Source organism: Falco biarmicus, chromosome 1, assembly GCF_023638135.1.
Source record: "Falco biarmicus isolate bFalBia1 chromosome 1, bFalBia1.pri, whole genome shotgun sequence".
NCBI lineage: Eukaryota > Metazoa > Chordata > Aves > Falconiformes > Falconidae > Falco > Falco biarmicus.
In genome coordinates, this window is record NC_079288.1 from 88,862,559 (window position 1) to 88,881,437 (window position 18,879).

Sequence of the window (18,879 nt, forward strand, 5' to 3'; positions counted from 1 at the left end):
ATACCACACCTACTTGAGCTGTACTCACAGTTCAGCTGACAAATATAAGCTTTGATCTTAGCAAGAGGTGTCTTGCACCTTCTGCTGACAATGGCTATGGGCTCTCCTCTGTCCTGCATCCCCTGTGTTTTCCCAAATTAAAACCCCTTGGGTCACCAGGACCTCATCCCAATCGCTCTCAGGTCGGCTCAGATGGGCAGCATGGCAGAGACACGGAGGGCAATGGCACCTCTGTCCTTGGAGAGCTTTGAGGGGATGCTGGCCAAGCCCAGTGTCCAACCTCTCGGGGTGGTCGGACAGTTTGAAAAGGGGATTTACAAGACAACAAGGAGGGGGTCTTGTGGATAATGACAGAGTGCTCCTCCCAGGCAGAGAGGGGGAAATGGTTCATGAGAGAGCTTATTTTGACATTTTAAGAAGTCATGAGTCTCTCTTTCACCCTTTGAACATGATTGAATCACTTGAACTCCAGAGAGATGAGCCAGGATTTCAGCGCGGCGGGAAGAGGACAGATCTGGAGCAGAGAAGTGGATCCACAAGACATTGCTGTTGCAAAACTGTCTCATTTCGCTTATGCCAAAGATTCTCAAGAGGGACGAAAGAAGGACGAAGGGCCAACTCCTGACTTTGTCTAGGAGGACTCTGGCAACAGCAACACCAGAGGAGTGCGAAGAGAGGCCAGATTAGAAAGGGTTTATGAACTAGGTTATAAACAATTGCAGATTAAGTGCTTGTATTCATGCAGGCTCCAGGCAGAGCCTGAAGCATCAGCTCTGGCAGCCCTGATCTGACATCCCTGCCACACTAGCACTTCTTCCCAGCCTTTACCCCCCAGGTGGGTGCAGGGGAACGATGCCACAGAAGTGATACCCACCACCCACCTCGGGGGTTCACCAGGTCCCCCAAGCAATTCCTGCTCCATTTCCCAGAGCCGTTTGTGGGTCTGGAGTTTTTCAAGGTTTTCTCAGCATGCTGGGAGGCAGAAAAGATGCTCGAGATGAAGGGACAAAAAAAAAAAACCAACTCTTGTGGACTTCACCAAGAAATGGGCAACCTGGTCTGCAAGCTCAGCTCTCCATGAGGGGCAAGTCCACAATCCCCCACCATGCTCCCCCTCCTCCAGGTCATTAACGCCACGGTCAGAGGCAGAACCCAGCAAAGTTCAGGAGCTCCCTCGCACACTCCACAACTGGGCTGGATTTTTTTGGCTGTAAAAGCTTTTTTCCTAATATTTAACCAGCTGCAGCCCCTATGCCTCATTCCACAGCTCCTGCTTTCGTGCAAAGCTCCCCAGCTATAAAGGAGCAGGAGACGGGAAGAAAGACGTGCACGGACCGACTCGGTGACCTGCTTTCCAAAACAGGATGGTTTTCCCCAGGAGGCATCAGCAGCTCTCTGTGACATGAGGTTTATTACATTTAATCACATTCTTGTAGGGTCCTGGTGAAGGCCAGGAGAATGGGTTTATTACTGCCTAATATTGTGTTGCTTTTATTTTAAATTAATGGTTTGCAGCTTTTGTCTTTTTTTTTTTTTCTGATTTTTTTCCCTAAATTTTATTTGAACTAAAACAAAAACATACTCACGTAAATGAAAAATGCTGATGAACAGAGGGAAGGGGGAGGCTATTTATGGGGCTTTTGTTTCCATACTCCACATCCCAGCACAGCCACCCATCCGCCTGTGCGGCAAAGGAAGCTGTATCAGCGAGCAACGTTACGCAGGTACAGAGGATAAAGGGGATACTGGAGAGATGCGCCTAGGGCCAACAAAGCACGTTATCTCTGTATTATGGAGAGACAGGCTGGACATTAAATGTGCCTCCAACCCTATGCCAAGACCTACAAAGCTGCCCATCAGGAACTTCTGCATGCAAAAGTTACAGCTGCTGTGAAGCTGCAACCCATCTCTTATATGTTCTGCTTGCTCGATTTTTACTCTGTTTTCAGCAAGTGAAAGCCCCATTGATCTTTCCTTCCATCCTGCATGGTCAGACCTCAAAGGAAGACTATTCCTGTAACTCATAGGCCAGTATCAAGAGAGATCTAAGAGGGGTGAAGAGCCCCAAGGTCACAACCCTGCTAGGGATGAGTTTGGGGCATGGAAAAGACTTGTTTCTCTGGAGCATCAGCCTGGAGAAAGCAAAGCAGCTTCACTGCCCTTCTTACAAAATCCAGGAAGACCCCAACATCTGATTTTCTTATGAAAAAAATCACAGAATCACAGCATGGTTTGGGTTGGGAGGGACCTTAATGATCACCTAGTCCCATCTCCCTGCCACGGGCAGGGACACCTCCCACCAGCCCAGGTTGCTCCAAGCCCTGTCCAGCCTGGCCTGGGACACTGCCAAGGATGGGGCATCCACAGCTGCTCTGGGCAGCCTGTGCCAGCATCTCGCCACCCTCGCTGTAAATAATTTCTTCCTAACGTCTAATATCCTAATAAAATGCATACAGGGAGCAGGAGACACTTTCCAAGGAGGGAACTGTCACTGCTTGGGCACTGCCTAGCATCTCATCCCCACACTCTGAGGGCACCAGGCTGCATACCTGCAAGGACCAGGACTGTGCAAAGTCCTGCTGATGAGATGAAACCCTCCTTGCGGTGAAACCCTCCTCCTCATGTAAGGTCAACATCATCTTAGTTCAACTTACACCGACATGATGCCTAGGACTTGTGATGGTCCCTGAGCTAGGACATGGAGGAGCACAGAAGCCCCATCAACTCCTCAATCATGCCACTGCAGCCATCCGGGACACACCATCTCCAGTGAGCTACCAGGCTCTGCTGCTGTGCACCAAGAAGCGAGAAGCTGTTGGGAAGACATCAGACCTCGAGCACATACATAATTCTGCCAGCTCTGCCAGGACAAGAGGGAGGAAGCATCCTCATCCCTCCTCCCAAAACCAACCTCATTGTCTTTAGCATGAAGGAAAATGATGTTGAGATGCACACACACCTGTAGCAAGACAAAATTGCCCTTTCTCTAGGACAGTGAGGGCATCTTTCACAAAAGGAAATGCCTAAATTTTTACAGATCTTTATATATATATATATATATATATGCACATATATCATTCATAAAAACCATTAATCAAGCAAGTAAGTTAGAAATTAAGCAATACATACATGAGGCTGGGCCCAAGAAGCTGGTATGTTAATTAATGCTGAGCTGGTCATACCCTCCGCAAGCTACAAATTAAAATGATTGGTTATCAATGGGGTTAGAGAAACAGTGTTTAACATACATCAGCAAAAGCACAACTTAGGAGAAATAAAATAAATGAACCCGAACGGTGCTGCTTTCCCCCTCCCCTGGGTTATAAGGTCTCCCCAGACAAGGCATCCTTGGCACAAGAGCAGGGTTTGGCTTTTCATTGATGTTCATCAAATGGCACTGGGTTTGAATGGTTGTAAAGAATAAATGGGGTATTAAAGGAGAACTGCAGGAAAAACCCACGTTACAGAAAAGCTGTTAGAATTTCTCAGTGTCTCCACCTGCGGACAATGAGGGCTCGCAAACACGGTGAGCCAGGCTCATCACAGAAGCCAGGGAGGGATCAGACTCAGGGTGTTTTTAACAGAAGGGGATTAGGGGAGCTCAGGACCAAGCCCTGGGACAAATAAGATGCTGAGCACAAGTGCAGCTTGTCCTGGGCAAACCAAGAGCTGCCGTCACCTATCCCTGCCTTGGGCAGCAGCTCTGTTTCCATCTTGCAAAGTGTGCTTCCTTCGAGATGAAGAAGGGGGAGGAATGTGACGTTCTCACCAAAAAATAGCTGGGTTTGAGCATCAGGCCAAGCCTGACAGCGCTGCTGGGAGCACTGTCCCCAAACGCTCTGCTTTGACCCATCGAACCAGACCTGCATCACACCTTGGGTCAAGGTGGAAACACTGAATTTACAGCTTTCTTCATGGGGGCAAGATTCCGCCAGGCTCAGCACCCAGGCAACTCTTGGAAGCTAGTGGGAGACAGCTTCTCTGTGACTGTTTTATCCATGAGTGGAAGGAACAAACTGCTCATCCCTTGGGGCTGCAGATGGACCTCATGGCTGTCCCTCCTGATCTGCTTCCCATGGGGATGAGGACCCAGGAAAGAGCATGGAGAACAGGGAGAGGCTGCAGAGGATGCAGAGCAGGCAGGAATAAAGGCTGATCCAGCACCCCCTTGCATGTGCCCAGCCCTTACAAAACCCTGCTCCATGGGCATCTCCCAAAGAAGAAAACTGGGAGGGCTTAGCCCAGGAGACCTTGCTACAGAAAAATTACTTTTCTCTGAGTTTTACGAGCTTCTTTTCTTCACATTCAGCAACCATGATGTTTGCAGTTCATGTGCACATAGACTTGTTTTAAACAGACCTCAGGCTGAACTTCTCACCCCGCTTGGACGAGAGGGACAACACATTCAACAACCTCAGAGCAGAGGGGTTTCGCATCTGTTTGTTTTCTCTATTTCAGATGAGGACAACAAAGTGATCCTTTGTTCCAGTCATCCATCAGAGAAGGGACCAAAGCCAGGCTTGGCAAGGAGGGAGAAAGGCTTTGGAGCCACACGATGAAACACACCCATGCACGAGCAGGAACAATCCTGGCTCCTGCTTCCAAGGTCACCACTGGAAGAGCACGCAGCATGGAGACCACAGCCCTGGGCATGGGCTTCTGGCCTGGGATCCATCCCCTTTCCCAGGGAGAAGGAGTAAGTTAGCCTCTGCCAACTGGGACTGCTCCTCCACCCTGCAGACCCGGCCCTGGCGGGGAGCAGAGCAGGGCGGAGGGACCCCGGTGGCTGCGGGGTGTCAGACCCCCTAAGCAACAGACACCCCACGCCGTGCCTGCCACCAGGAGAGCGTGGGCTCAGCAGGAACAACATTCAGGGCCGAAACGGAGGGGTTAGGGAGGGACGCGGTGGGAATTTTGGTTTGGCTTTCCAGGAACAGGCTCCCTCCTCCTCCGCTCCCCAAACAAAGGGTGAAGGTGAAAGACAAACAAACAAACAGAGAAGAATTAATCTGGGGTCAAACTGAATAACTTGGGTGTTTTGTCTGTGAAATGTTTGTTTCAGTAAAAGAAATGTCAAAGTCTTCCTCCCCGAACTGCTGCAGTGGAGTGTTTTGGCTTTGCCATATCCCTCTCCCCCTTCCTGTCCTTTCACCTCTCATTTAAGCTGTTCCCCCAGTTTGACCCCGGCCCATAGATGCTCCCAATAGGCTTCAGACCACCCCAGGGACCAAGTACTGATGGCAGAGCTGGGCGTCCTCGGTCTGCAAACCTCTGTCACTGCCTGTTCCAGGCCCCCTGCAGCCCCCGTGCCCACCCAGCGCCACCGGGCAGCAGGCCCCCCTCCAGCAGATGCTTGGTGCACCTATAGCAGGGGGTCTGTCCCCCGGCCACAGCTTTTGTCCCCAAAAGGCTGGTTTGAGCAGGTTTGGGAACATTACGGTGAAGTGCCTGCAAAGGTGCGGGACAGAGGCAGCCCGGCAAAGCCCTGTCAGCCTCAGTGTTTTCCCCGAGGGAAGAGCTGAGCTGCTCCACCCGTACCGTCCTTGGGAACATCGCAGGAAACCTGGCTCGTTACTTCTGTTGACCGCGTTTATTTTTGGGGAAGAAAGCCCTGCCTTCAGGTCTGGGGGCATTGCTAGGGAAATATTTTTCTGACCTTTGCTGGATGTTTGAAAATAAATAAATAAATTACATAATGCAATATGTGGTGTCGTTTGTTTTGGTTAAAGGAAAGTCATACATGAGCAAGAGGTCACCTCACTTCACTTTCTGCAACCTGAGGCTGAGCAACATCGGCCGGAGGTGCCATCCTTTACCTTCACCTCCATCACTCACTGCTACAGCCCTCCTCCTTCCTCACAGGCATCCTCAGAGGCCAGAAGAGGTTTAACCTCTGTCCTCTGTACCCACTGCCCATAAATGCCTTCCTGGATGTTTTCTAATTGTTGGACTGAGTCCCCTAATGACAGGTTCTGCACGCAGGAATGGGGAGGTGGGCTGGGGTTTCCTACAGGCAGATCTACCCCACATCCCAGCCAAAAGCTGCCTGGGGGAGCAAGTATCAAGAGGGAGAAGATACCTGGGATCACCCACAGGCAGTGCTCAGGAGAGACTGTCAAACAGGTAGCCCATGGGACAAGCTCTGGGGATCTCACAGAGGATCAGCTGTCACCAACTTCTCCACCCCAACACCAGCTAGGACCACAGCTTCCCAGTGGGACTCCAACCGGGATGCTCCGTGCCTGTGGCTCTGGCAGCACAAAGCAAGGGTTCAATGCTGTAGGAAGATGCATCTTCCCTGTCTGCAGCCCCAAACCCAGGAACTGTTTTCCTTGCTCTGCAACATCACCAGGGTGGTGGCAGGTCCTCAGCTCCACCAAGAAGCAAACAGCAGCAGAGAAACTCTGAGGATCTGGCTGCCAACAACCCCTCTGTTCCCTGACAGGGGTCCCATTTTCTGGTTGTCATCTTCCAAAAATGCCTCTTTTGCCAGCAGGTCAGTAGGAAACCTCCTTTCCTCCTGCCAGGCGAGAGCTTGGCCACCAGGGCCAGCTCCGGGTTGCAGAGTTCTAGCTCTAGTAGAATCACATGTCTGTTGCTGGGAGCACACTGGGTCCCTGGGTTGGACCCCAACCTGCTGCAGACATGACAACAGCCCTAATTTTCAATGCAAGTAGTGGATGGAGAGCAAGCTGGACTGAGGATGAGACATTGATCCGTGTAGCCTACCATGGTGTATGGATCTCCATCAAGGAGCACCCCAAAGTCTCAGGCAAAAACTTCAGAACGAGGGAAAGAGAATTTTTCCATGAATTTGGACAGAAAGCATGCAAATTTCCTGAAGAAGGATGAGTGGCAGGGTGTAATTCAAAAGAAAAACAGGCAGACCAGGATCTGGCATGCCATCAGAGGTGCCTACAGCTTCTGCCGGAGCCCTCAGGTACTGCACTGACTTTAAAAACTGGTACAGAGCAGAAAGTGTGCTTGGACAAGAGCATCCAGAGCAAAGCTTTGGAAAGAATGGTAGCTGGAGGAGGGTCAGAAACTGCTTCTTTCCTCCCCCCGTCACAACCTGCTCACAGGAAACCCACCAGCCCAGCTCTGAGTGAGCGTAGGCATCTGAAACAGGTGCCCTTGGTGATGCTCTCCCTTGCCCTGCTCCTGCCTGGAGCTGCCTGTGCCGGGGTGGGGGGAGATAGGGGGAGCGGGGCCAGATCCTGTGGTGCCTGTGTGATGGGGTGCAGCTCACAAAGCAACAGTTTCCCCACAACGCACCGCCACATCTGGGAGGGGATTAATTCTTGTTTGCCATTCAAATGGCCCTGCTGTGCCAGGGCACTGCATACACACAGTAACAGAGCTTCTGGCCTCACTCCAAATTAGCCTAATGAGAGGCAGGTTTCAGGACAGACTCGGAGGATGAGCAGGCTACCCCTCTCCTCCCACCCCTCCTGTCACCTTCTGCCACCTTTGACCACTCCGCCAACATGATCAACACCCAGCATGGTGCTGAGCTGCACGTGCAAGAGGTCCCTGCATACCATGATCCCTCTGTGCCTCCCAAACTACCCCAAAATACCCTGCTCAGCATCTCCAAGAGGTCCCACAGCAATTGGAAGTGGCCAAAGCATCACCTCAACAGTGATGGAGGTTTTCACATGCGGTTTCTTAAATACAGGTGCACATATGTCTGCATGGCACCTATATGGTCTCTGGCTTGCACACCCCCTGCCACCAAGAAGCATGTACATGGTTAACACCGGTCAAAAGATGGGGGGCGGGGAAAAAGCTATGAAGGACAATTTTTCATTTTCTTTTCCAAACTAACTGCAATAAAAAGGTGGAGGCCAAAAGAACTTTGAAATTTTGCCATTTTTGGAGCGCAGATGTAAGAAGAGTGCAAGCCCTGGGTTGTGAATGAAGTGCTGCAAAATTAACACAAAAAACATTCTCAGTTTTTTTGCCTCTAGAAAGTGCCCAAAGAAAATAAAAAAACTTAAAAAAAAAGATGCCTTTTCCTTAAAAAGCCATGGCAATCTGATCAGAGCATTTCACGCAACAGCAGGCATGGCAGAATCGGGCAGAGGCATCTCCTGCAGGCAGGGAGTCCCTCCAACCGGCACCAGAGGGTGGGGGCACCCCAGGGTGCTCCCCGCACCCTGCCCAGACAGCAAAGGCAGAGAACGGTGCAAACTGGGAGCCCCACCAGCCCCACAGAGCCCAAACATCCAGTGCAACCTTGGCCAGGCACCTTCAGCACCAGCTCATAGAGGACCGCAGCTCCATGCAGCCCCCCAGGCTGAGGTCCTGCGGTGGCTGCAGCCCCCTCCCTGCACCCAGCAGAGCCTTAGCCTGTGGCTCTCATAAAGGATATTTATGGGAGGAAATTTTCCTCCCCTCTCTCAAAAAAAGCAGCCGCTGGGTTAATAAAGCACTGGCAAAACAAAGCAGGGAAATTTCCACTAAGCAGAGTAAAAGGGTAATTAGCGACTGGGCTAAAAGCACCCGACTCGTCCTGCGGCAGCCAGCCCCAGCCGTGCCGGCTGCCTGCGACAAAGCAGATTTGGGTCAAAACCCTGGGTTCCCAGAGGGAACTTGCATTTCCCTTGTTACCTCCACCAAAGTCACAGGAGAAGGAGCAGGAGCACCTACGGGTGAGAAACGGCACTGGCAGATGAAGGTCAGAGGAAAGGAAACCTTTTCTAAAATCAGTTGCGCTTAAGGAATGGGTTTGCCATCAGAAAAAGGCAGCAGAGGACTGCCATGAAGACCGTTGCCATGATGCTCTTGAAGAGCAGTACTGCATGTTGGAAGGGCTGCATATTGTTATTGTGCTATGCAACACCATTTTTTACTGAAAACTGACCAGAAAAAAAAAACAGAAGGCAAGGGGGGGGTGGGGGGGTGGGGGGGTGGAAGTTTAAGCTGGATTGCAAAATATACCCCCCCAAAAAATAATGTAGTCAAACCAAGCTGAAAGTTGGGTAGGTTTCTCAATTTAAAAATGAGAAATTCTGCCTTTTCAGCTTGCTGGAGTTGCAGACACAAACCCAGTCCACCCATCACTGCCCCATCTGTGCCTGTGGGTCAGGAGGGGGCCAGAACAACCTTCTGCTGGGGTTTTTTAGCCCACAGCTAAAGCAAACTCCACGTGGCTTCTGCCACCAGGCACCACCTTCTCGTCCTTCAGGAGTGCTCCCAGCCCATGAATTAAGTCTGTGCCCGCCACTGTGAGAGCAGCAAACCCATCCTTGGGTGCTCCAACCCTTTTCTGGGGATCCATCCCACCCACAGCTGACTCTGCAGAGGGTCTTGGTGTAGGCACTGGGTGCCACTGGCTTCCTTGGTGCAGCAAAGGGACATCGCTCGCCCAGCATCACACAGCTCACCAGAGGTAGAGGCACAATCTGTACCCCAACCCTTCTACGCACATTATTCCCTGACCCACTTGCTTTTCTCCCAAGTGCTTTCTGTGCTAGGCTAGAAAAGGGGGGGTTATTTGCAGAAGCAAAGGTTCCTCTTCCAAGACTCATTTTGGTGTGTTTTTTACAGGCACGCTTCAGTTACTTTACTGATACAAGATGAAGCAAAATTGTAAATTATTACAACAGATCCGCAAATGGCAAGCAAAGGGAAAGTCAGTTAGGTTGTCAGTAGTATTTTCTGTCTGGAGTTGCTCTTTCCTTTCAACAACACTTGTTCACCTGGGCCAACATTTTCACACCCCACTGTACAGCTCCTAATCAATACTGAAGCATCTCTGGACAAGATGCCAGCATCCCAGGGAGCTGAGGCTATGAAAGTCCCACCTCTTAGCTGGTGGGGAACCCAAAAATCCAGACCGTTTGACATGCCTCACTGCAAGGACTGCGGGGTGACCTTGCCTGAGAGCACCAGCCTGGATCTCATCAGTGCTTGGGATAGGTAGGCATGAGCAGGGCCAGCTGCAGTCAAGACCACGACAGGCTGGAGTCTCACACATACAGCCTTTGCTAAGAAAAATCTTCATTTTTTCTTAGCCCAGCGCCTGAAAGCCTTGAACTGGGCAGAGGTTGCAGCCCACAACTCACACTCTGCTTAAGCAATGCCTGCTCGGCTGCAGCAGGACTTGCCTGGCACAAACCTAAAGCAGACGGTGTAGCCTGAGGGATGCAGCTAGGAGAGAGGTGCTGCTCCAGCTCCGAATCTCCAGGACAGCCTGATGCTGGGGCCTCAGCCTGAGTCCATCCTGGGACATGACCTCAGCTATCTGACGGCACGGATCAGTGGATCGTAAAGTCCTCCTGAACAGAAACACTGAGGTGCCACCAAGGAGATGAATAAAGGGCAGAAGCATTGACACCCACATTCTACATCTTGCTTTTATGGGCAGAGAAAGGCAAGGCAAGAGGCAGACCCGAGAGGCAGATCTTTTGCAGAAAGCTCAGGCTTTTCTAGCCTGAGGTACCATGCAGCACCCACAACCTTTAAAACAGGGAGGGAGGACATGCCAGCACACGTTAAAAACACCAAAGGGAATAGGAGACCATGAAAAGCTCCACCAAATGCCTCTGACAATACTTTCAGCTGCACCTGAGCAATCAGGCTCACCTACAGACTTATGCATCACACGCATATGTCAGCACTGGCAGGACTCTGCCTCAAAGAGGACACATTGCTGGCAGGGAAACCCATTTCTATAACAAATGTGAAGCACCACCCAGACCACTGTCACCAGTGTGGCCAGACACCTTCCAGTTGCACTGCAGGAAGGAAGAACAGCAAGCCCAGTGGCATGCCCAGCCTGACCAAGCTACAAAGGACAGCTGAGACCTGTCAGACTCGTGGCATAGAGAAGCTGATTTTCTCAAGCAGCAGCAACACATCCCTCCTTCCCTGCTAAAGCATGTCCAGCTCCCACCCCATGGGGTAATTCCGCAATCACGGTCCCCACCGTGACCCTCTGCAGAGTAACTGGAGCTGCCAAAAGCAGCGAGTGGGTTTGGAAGCAGCAAAGCATCCTGCAAACAAAGAGCAAAACTGGGGAAAAGAAACCTGGCCACATGGCTGTGGTAAGGACAACTGAGCCTCGGGGAACCTTTGCATCCAGCGTGGCCTTGGGCAAACTGTCCCATCTGCCAGTGCCAGTTCACCCTCTCCAGAGCTGGGGTAAGTCCCCTCAAGGCTGTCAGCTCTCTGGGGCAGTGACTGTCATTTCCAAGACAGCATTCCACATGGCAGAGCCCGAAGGGGATGACTGCAAACCTGCAGCCCCAAACCAAACCACACATCTGAGGAAGAGGCACTGAAGGGAGGAGTGACCTGGAGAGAGTCTGTTGCCTCCCTCCCCCAGGGGCAGATCTGACACTTCACATTAAACAGGGGGCAGAAGAGCGAGTTTGTGGTTGGTTGTTGTGGCATGGTGGAGAAGAGGGGGTGCAAACAGAGCTGGAAGCTGCAGAAGGAAGGTTACAACCAGACGCGACCTCATATCTGCCTCACAACCTACCCCAGCCCAGTACCTGCACAAGTTCCCCTGTATCATGCAAAGCAAGAAACCGGTGTCCCCCCACCGCTGCGATTTCATCCATACCTGGACAGGAATAAGAGGCTCTTTGTCATCGATGTCAATTAGGACGTCATCCCTGGGCGTGAGGCTCACATCATCTGCAATCACAGCAAGCACGAGCATGACCAGAACATCCAGCTGTTAGAAACCCCAGAGCCGAGCCACCTTGGGACCAGCCTCCAGCAGCCACCTCAGCCTTGCCCAGAGCCTTCACACCAGCCAAAGCTCACGTTCACGTGGGTTGAACAGCTTGACCCAGGGACAGCCCACTGCACCAACCAACCCCAGAGCTAAACTCCTCCTTGGCACCTCCTGAGCTTCTTGTACCAGACCTACAGCTGGGGTGAGCTAAAAGCAACGCATGCAGGGACCCACAGCTCCTCCTGGAGAAGGGCATGGGTGTGCGGCCAGCATGGTCCTCATGGCAGCACATACCCGAGTGTTCCTGGGGACCGTCTGTCTCCTCGCGGTAGGGGTCACAGTAGAAGTCCTCCAGCGAGCGGATGGTGCACTGCCCCACCACGGGCCTTCGGCCGAAGGGCCTGTTGTCGATGATTTTGACAATGATGGGGGGGCTGTAAAGGCTCTCCTTGGGTAAACGCTGTGGGCAGAGGGGAGGGAACGCATTACTTACACAGGGCATGGAGGTAGCAGCTCTGCACCTCCCCAAAGGGAACTGAGGCAGGACAGAATTAGATTCACCACAGGTTAGTGAAGATGCCTATGATGACCTATGGCATCTTTATGGGACTTCCAGAGGTCCTTCCCAACCAGTTCTGCTACAGAATCAGAGAATCATAGACTCATAGACCTTTAAGATCATCAAGTCCAACTGGTTAACCCAGCACTGCCAAGGGCCACCACTAAACCATGTCCCTAAGCACCACATCTAGGTGTTTTTTGAACACTTCCAGGGACGGTGACTCCACCCTATCCCTGGGCAGCCTGTTCCAATGTCTGACCACCCTTTCAGTGAAGAAATTTTTCCTAATACCCAGTCTAAACCTCCCCTGGTGCAACTTGAGGCTGTTTCCTCTTCTCCTGTTGCTTGTTACTTGGCAGAAGAGACCAACCCCACCTGTCTACAGCCTCCTGCCAGGTAGTTGTGAGGGGCCATGTCCTCACCACTTCCATGAAAAGCACACAGATGTCAAAGTTGGGGTTCTTCTTGACGTTCTTGATGACACAGGACTGCACGAGCTGGCCTCCGCACTCCACCAGCAGGCTGGGCGAGGTGACACTGGCCAGCTGGTAGCTCTTGAGGTTCCTCAGTCCCCAGGCCAGGATCTGAAGGGTGAGGAAAACAGACAGCAAGGACTAAGCCAAAAATCTGCCTCCGAGTCTCTCACTGAGCTTCTCAGTAACAAAGGTAGACCTGAAGTTTGGCCCACTGTGGAGGACAGATGAATCAACCATGTAGGACAGGTGGTGCTGGGCAAAGCCAGATCACACAGTGAGCATTTCTGTGTATGCACCAATATACCAGGTCCGCAACTGCTTATCTATCAATGGAGCATCTCTGTTTTGGAAAAATATCATCCTGGCATGAGGCAGAATGTCCTTTCAACAAGCAAGTGTGGTCCAGAGCTGTGCTCTGCCCTAGATCTTGACTGCTTGGTGAGACTCATTTTCCCAGCAAGGTAACGTTTTTTGACAAATAACCCATAAGCAGAACCAGCTCCCAGCCCTGATGGGGCTCCGTATCCACAGAGTCTCGCTTGGATCCCATTTCTGGGTCTCATCCCCACCCCCGTTAGGGACACACATTTAGGGTGTTATTCTGCGAGGGAGCGGTCTGATGCGCTCCCCATCACTCACCTCAATGGCTGTGCGCTGCAGGACCGGTTTGATTCCTTGGGGGACCATGTAAATGTTGGGCTCCCGCTGGGGTGGGGGGTATGGCAGGTCAGAGTCTGCAGACTGCAGGGAACAAAGATGCAAAGAGCACATCAGGTCACGCCACGATGGGACACCAACCCCATCACACCCCTCCCTCTGTGCTGCGTCCCCCACCCAGAGTCTCCTTCTTGCTGCAAAACTCATCTCCCTGCAAGAGGAACAGCTAGGCAGGGGGAGATGAGGGCTGGGAGGCTGAATGAACTTGCAAACTGTTTCTGTCCCTTTAATCTGACCCTGGGAAAGATCAAACATCTGCTGGCGAGAGCGATCTCTGAATCTTTCCCCAGGCAACTAAGAGGGATCTGCTAAGAGGAATCTGCCCTCCATCAAGGTTCAGCGCCCTTTAGGGGAGGAAGGGGTGAAATTGCATCCGTCCCACACTGGGACCACGGTGAGACAGTTCTGCAGTGGGATGCGGAGAGGGGACAAAGCAGCAGTGGGGGGGATGAACAGTGAAATACAGCTCCTTGAGCTGGACAGGGTGAGATGCTGTGGCCAGCTCCCGAAAAGCAGCAGTTTAGTAGGGGCAGCACCATGGGACAGGGTGTCAAGCACTGCCTGTGGATGCAGGAAGGGGCGGTTGTTCATGCAACAGCTCAGCAATAAACCATAACTGGCAGCTGCCAAGCTGCCAGCCACAGGACAGCACTCAGGCGAAGCTGCCTGTGCACAGTGTCTACCAAAGATTTCCTTCAGGGTGAGACCAAATCTGGACAGGAGGTGAGGGATTCAAAATTTGCCTTCACAGAGGAGGAAAGCAGGGAGCCAGACTTCCCTGGCTGCTCGCAAAGGACGGGCTCTGAGCCCTCCCAGCGCTCAGGTTCTTCTTGACCTGCATCTTCGAGTTCAGAGTCACCGAAAAGGCAGGAATGAAAGCAAAACCTCTAAAAATGCAACCCTCAACCAAGGGCAGTTGGAACCAATTTAGGAGACCAGCATTCCTTTCAGGCTGGAGTATTATTGCATTAAATTAAGTGTGTATATGTATTTCAATTATAGGATTGGTTCAGCCTTACATATGTATGCATATAAATGCTCTACAAAGGGATTTTTCATGGTGGCATGTTAGATAGACTGAATGCTAAGCTTTAATTTTCATTGGCAATTGCTGGTGGCTGCTGAATCAAGCTGCTTGTTAGCTGATGACTTTTGGTAACTCCATTTCGGGGCAGATGTCTGGGTTCCCTTGTGGGGCAGATGGTAAATCTGGGGCAGGCAGTCCTCTCCACCATGGCCCACCCTCTCGCAGAAGTGGTTAGTGCTGGCAGGGAAAGGGAAGGTTACCTGGGAGGTGAGTGCCTAAGGAGGAGAGAGGCAGAGCATCCCCAGCATCGCATGGGTGCTCAGCACTTCTGGTAACCCACCTACTTACCCAGAGCCTTAATTTCAGGCTGCTCTGACACTGCACCATCAACATGAGCTGATCCTTCCTTGGGGTGGAGGAATAGAACAAATGGCCCTTGAAGAGCTATCCCCAACTTTTGTTTGTGACCCACAGCACTTAGAGCACATCAAGGTGCCTAAGCATGGATGGAACCAAGAAGAGCCTCAGTCTGTCCTTGTATAGTGACATACGCTCATTTCTAGCTTTAAAGATGCTCGCGTTGCATTTAAGTTGCATGATAGAGATGCAGAAGTCACCTAGCCCGTCTTCAAACCCCAAGGCAGGCTCAAGCTCCACACAGCTCCTCTGAGATGGCTGCACAGTCTGCTCCCAAAAAGGGAGGATTTTTCCCTAACAGGGCACCTAAATCTTAACTGATGCAAATATCACACCTTGCATTTCCTTATCATCACTGGACTAGAGATCATTTCAATCCTTCTATCCTCTGGCATTTCTCTGTGGGAACAAGGGAGAGCCTTGGGGAAGGAGCTCATGCCTGTCCCCTCTCTGCGCCAGGTTCAACCATGGCTTTGAAAGCCAACAGCACACACTTGGCTTCCAGCACTGCCATGTCTTCAGTTAGCACTAGCCATTTCTAAGCCCTTCTCAATCCCTGCTGCTCTCCTGGTTGTTTTGCAGCCATCCTCCTGGGTCTCAGCTGAATACACGAGCATTAAATCTTTCACCAGATGGGACAGAAATGAGCAGCGAGTCCTGGGGATGAGGCAGGAGCAGGGAGGGTTTAGGGTGGGAGCGGGGAACAAGCAATTCCCAGACACAGCTCTCAGCCCAGACACAGCAGGATGGATGGAGGAGAGAGACATCCATGAAAAGACCTGTGGGGTCTGCGGGCAGCTGGGATGGTTTGAACAAGGACAAATCAGAGGGAATCAGGGTGGAAGGGAGCTCTGGAGATAGTCCAGTCCAACCCTGACTTTGATACAGGGTTGGAAGAGGGATGAGTAAAAGCCAACACTGATCAGCCCAGTCAAAACAGTGGCTGGAAACATCTCTCCATTTGAGTGAGCAGCTAGGCCATGTTGTTTCAAGAGTGGGTTAAATCCCAGTGCTTGGAGGGGATCCAGCCCCAGAAAGCTGCTCCCATTTGCACCAAACAGAAATGCAGTAGAAGGAATCTGGTGCCAACCTGGTCATGCATATATATCACAAGCCTGAATGATGCATGTACGAGCCAGATTCTCCATAAAGATTGTTATTTACTGCTCAGGGCACTGGAGACCTCAGGCTGGCATCGCTCTTTTGGATGCAGCCTTGGTGGGTTGGTTTGGATGGGGTTCCTGCAGGGCAGGTGGGTCAGGCCAAGCCACATCTGAAGGAGCTGGTCTCTCTGAGTGTCTCTGTTGGGACTTTGCTTGGTTTCTGGGCAAAGGCAAAGGGACAGAGGAGAGTCAAGTGTCTGAGCATTAAAGGTACCCATTGAAGGAGCCCTTCGTAGAACAAGGCAGGGGTGCAGAGCTGTGGAGTGCCTCGTCCAGAAATGGCAGTAGCAAGAAATGGAGGAGAAAGAGCAAAGAGATGGTTATGTTCACGTGAGCTCATCCACCTCAGCCCAAATGGAGCACAAAGGCAAGCCCCACAACATCAGGAAATACTGCTTGGGTGGAAGAAACCCATCTTGCAGAAATGTGTTTACCCCATCCAACCTTTCGTGGAAATGTGGCCAGGCTCTTTGCATGCCCCAGGTCCCTCTCTAGCTCATCTCCCAGGCTTTGGGGTCAGCTGGCTCCTAGGGCCACCACGCTTAAATAGATGTGTGCCCCTTCTTCAGCTCCCTGCCTTGTGTTTTCCAAGACACCAGCCTACCCTGGTACCGCTTGGTTCAGCCTGTGATCTGCTCTGTAGGATGCACAAGCTCTGGGTAGCAGCTTTGCCAGGTTGCCCAAGCAGCAGCTTGGGATGCTGATGACAGTATTTCCTTCAGAGCAACTAGAACAGTCCAGCACGTGCCCCAGTTCATGGTGAATTCCCCATGAAAAGCTGCAAAATTTTCAACAGGGATTTCAGTTGAGGTCCAGCCAAAGGTCAGCACAGCATTCTGGCTTTTTGCACGCTTTGTTTGGAAGGGCTGAATGCCAGTAGACCCCATGCACACACATCCCACAAAGGTTAAGTATTACCCAACATGTCCTGCCATCGGGAACACTTCCAGGGTTAAGCACGGAGCCCATCTGCCCTGGCCTGCCAGTGATCACTCACGTTACTAAAATCCTGATGCTATTGGCTTGACTCATCCGAAAAAAAGCAGCTGCCCCATGGAGGCACAATTTTGTCCATCTCCAAGATGAAGAGACAACTAAATCTCATCAACTCACCTCATCCAGGCTGGAAGACAGCTCATTCTGGAGAAAAGAAGGAGAATACAGCCTTAGAGCAATTTTCACTCATATGCCCATCGTAAGGCTTGTAATTGTATCTAATAACCGAATAGAAAAAGGATGCTTTCCAACTTCCTGCACACCCCATGCACTGAGGTTTGAGAAGAAATCAGTGCAGGTGACTTAAAACCATCCAGAACCCAGCATCAGTTAATGCCTTTGCTCAGACAGGCTGCAGGGTAGGAAACACGCTGGAGCTGTTGGGAAGCAAAGCCCTGTGCAATGAGAATGCTGAAACTGTTGCAGGGCATGAAGGTAATGGTGTGTTCAACACCCGAGGAATTATACCTGGAATGGGACACGTGTGCCCTGACTTATGGGTCAGCAGTGAGCTGCCTCACTCACTCGTCAGCCGAAGGAAACTGGCATCTCTGCATGGGGATTCCTTCATCCTAAAATAAGTCTCTAAGACAGGATGGACAAATTGCCTGCAGAAGCAGGGCTGCAAAGAGGGTCCACTGCAAACCTCTGCGGGAGCAGCTGGTGGTGCTGGGACCCAGCAGCTCTGTAGGGGCAGGGAAGGGGGCAGCTGGAGGGGCACAGAGCCTAGGAGCTGCAAACAGGAGAAAGGCATTACCTCGAAGCCAGGGATGTGATGGACAGCCGGCTATGGAGACAAAAAAAACACATACTTTCCATTTGCCCTCCCGATACTAACTCAGCTTTATCCGGCAGAGAAACATCCACATGCTGCCCCCCATGCCCAGTGCTGGGCTCCCCTTTCCAAGGTCTTCCCCACCCAGTTCAGTAACTTCTGCGAGGCGGTAAGGAGGAAGAAGAGGCTGTGTGCAGACGATTCAGTGCCCTGTCCTGGCAGCAGAGCCCCCCTGCAGCAGCCCCTCAGTGATGCAGCAAGGCTTGCACCCAGCACACACACCCCCCACACCGCCCCCAGCAGCTCCAGCCGCATCCTGCACAGAGCGCAGCATCCCTCCAGGAGCAGAACTGCGACCTACATCGGAGAGACGGAGGAGGGAGCTGCGGGACCCTCATTCCCAATTAGCACCTCAGGGCTGGGAGGGAGGAATGGGACAGGGAGATTTAACCTTCCAGCCCATCCGCTTTCCCTGGCATTGAGGCACATCTGGGCTGCAGCCAGGCGCCACAGCCAGTGGAAAAGCTGGAGACGAGAGAGGCGAGGGGGTGGTGCGTGCAGCGGGACGGGGAGTGTGGGAAAGCACATGAGAGCACACTGGGGCATGACGAGGAGTCTTCCCGCTCGGGCTGGCTCGGAAGCACAGCCTCCTTCCCCCGTGGCTCATTCCATGAACGGCCGCACCGAGCGAGGCTGCTTGCTGCAGGAGTAACCGCCCACTTCGGCTCTCATAAACCCCCTCCGGAAATTAACGCTGGGCAAAGGACAGCGATCCGGGGCCAAATGCACCCTCGGTGCAAAGGTGCCAAGGCCCTGAGCTCAGCACCACAGCCAGCCAGGCTGGCAGGGCACACGCGGTGCCTGCCGGCAGCCCAGGCTTCGGTCCGGCACCGAGCATCTTACCCTCGGCTCTGCTAAGCACCACAGTGCAGCCAGCACCAAGCAGCACGGCCGGGACTGCTCGGAGCAGCCGTCCTGGTGAAACCGAGGACAGGCAGCTGCAGAGCCCAGGTGGACATAACTCAGCACCGAGCAAAGGTTGGATGCTGCTCCAAGG

At 52.2% G+C, this 18,879-nt stretch overlaps 1 protein-coding gene across 14 annotated transcripts in view; it reads right to left on the bottom strand.

Annotated features, from left to right (window-relative positions):
• DYSF (dysferlin) overlaps positions 1-18,879 on the bottom strand; it is a 104,441-nt gene that overhangs the window by 43,104 nt on the left and 42,458 nt on the right. For 6 of the 14 annotated variants that reach the window (XM_056345172.1, XM_056345145.1, XM_056345161.1 and 3 more), the window contains 8 exons: positions 17,805-17,834; positions 17,165-17,191; positions 16,266-16,307; positions 13,367-13,468; positions 12,674-12,835; positions 11,984-12,149; positions 11,573-11,646; positions 3,130-3,192 (listed from right to left, as the gene is read on the bottom strand). In XM_056345172.1, coding sequence (XP_056201147.1) covers positions 3,130-3,192; positions 11,573-11,646; positions 11,984-12,149; positions 12,674-12,835; positions 13,367-13,468; positions 16,266-16,307; positions 17,165-17,191; positions 17,805-17,834 — 666 coding nt within the window. The remainder of the gene's footprint in view (positions 1-3,129; positions 3,193-11,572; positions 11,647-11,983; positions 12,150-12,673; positions 12,836-13,366; positions 13,469-16,265; positions 16,308-17,164; positions 17,192-17,804; positions 17,835-18,879) is intronic. The other 8 variants (XM_056345245.1, XM_056345227.1, XM_056345200.1 and 5 more) reach the window with 3 other exon arrangements.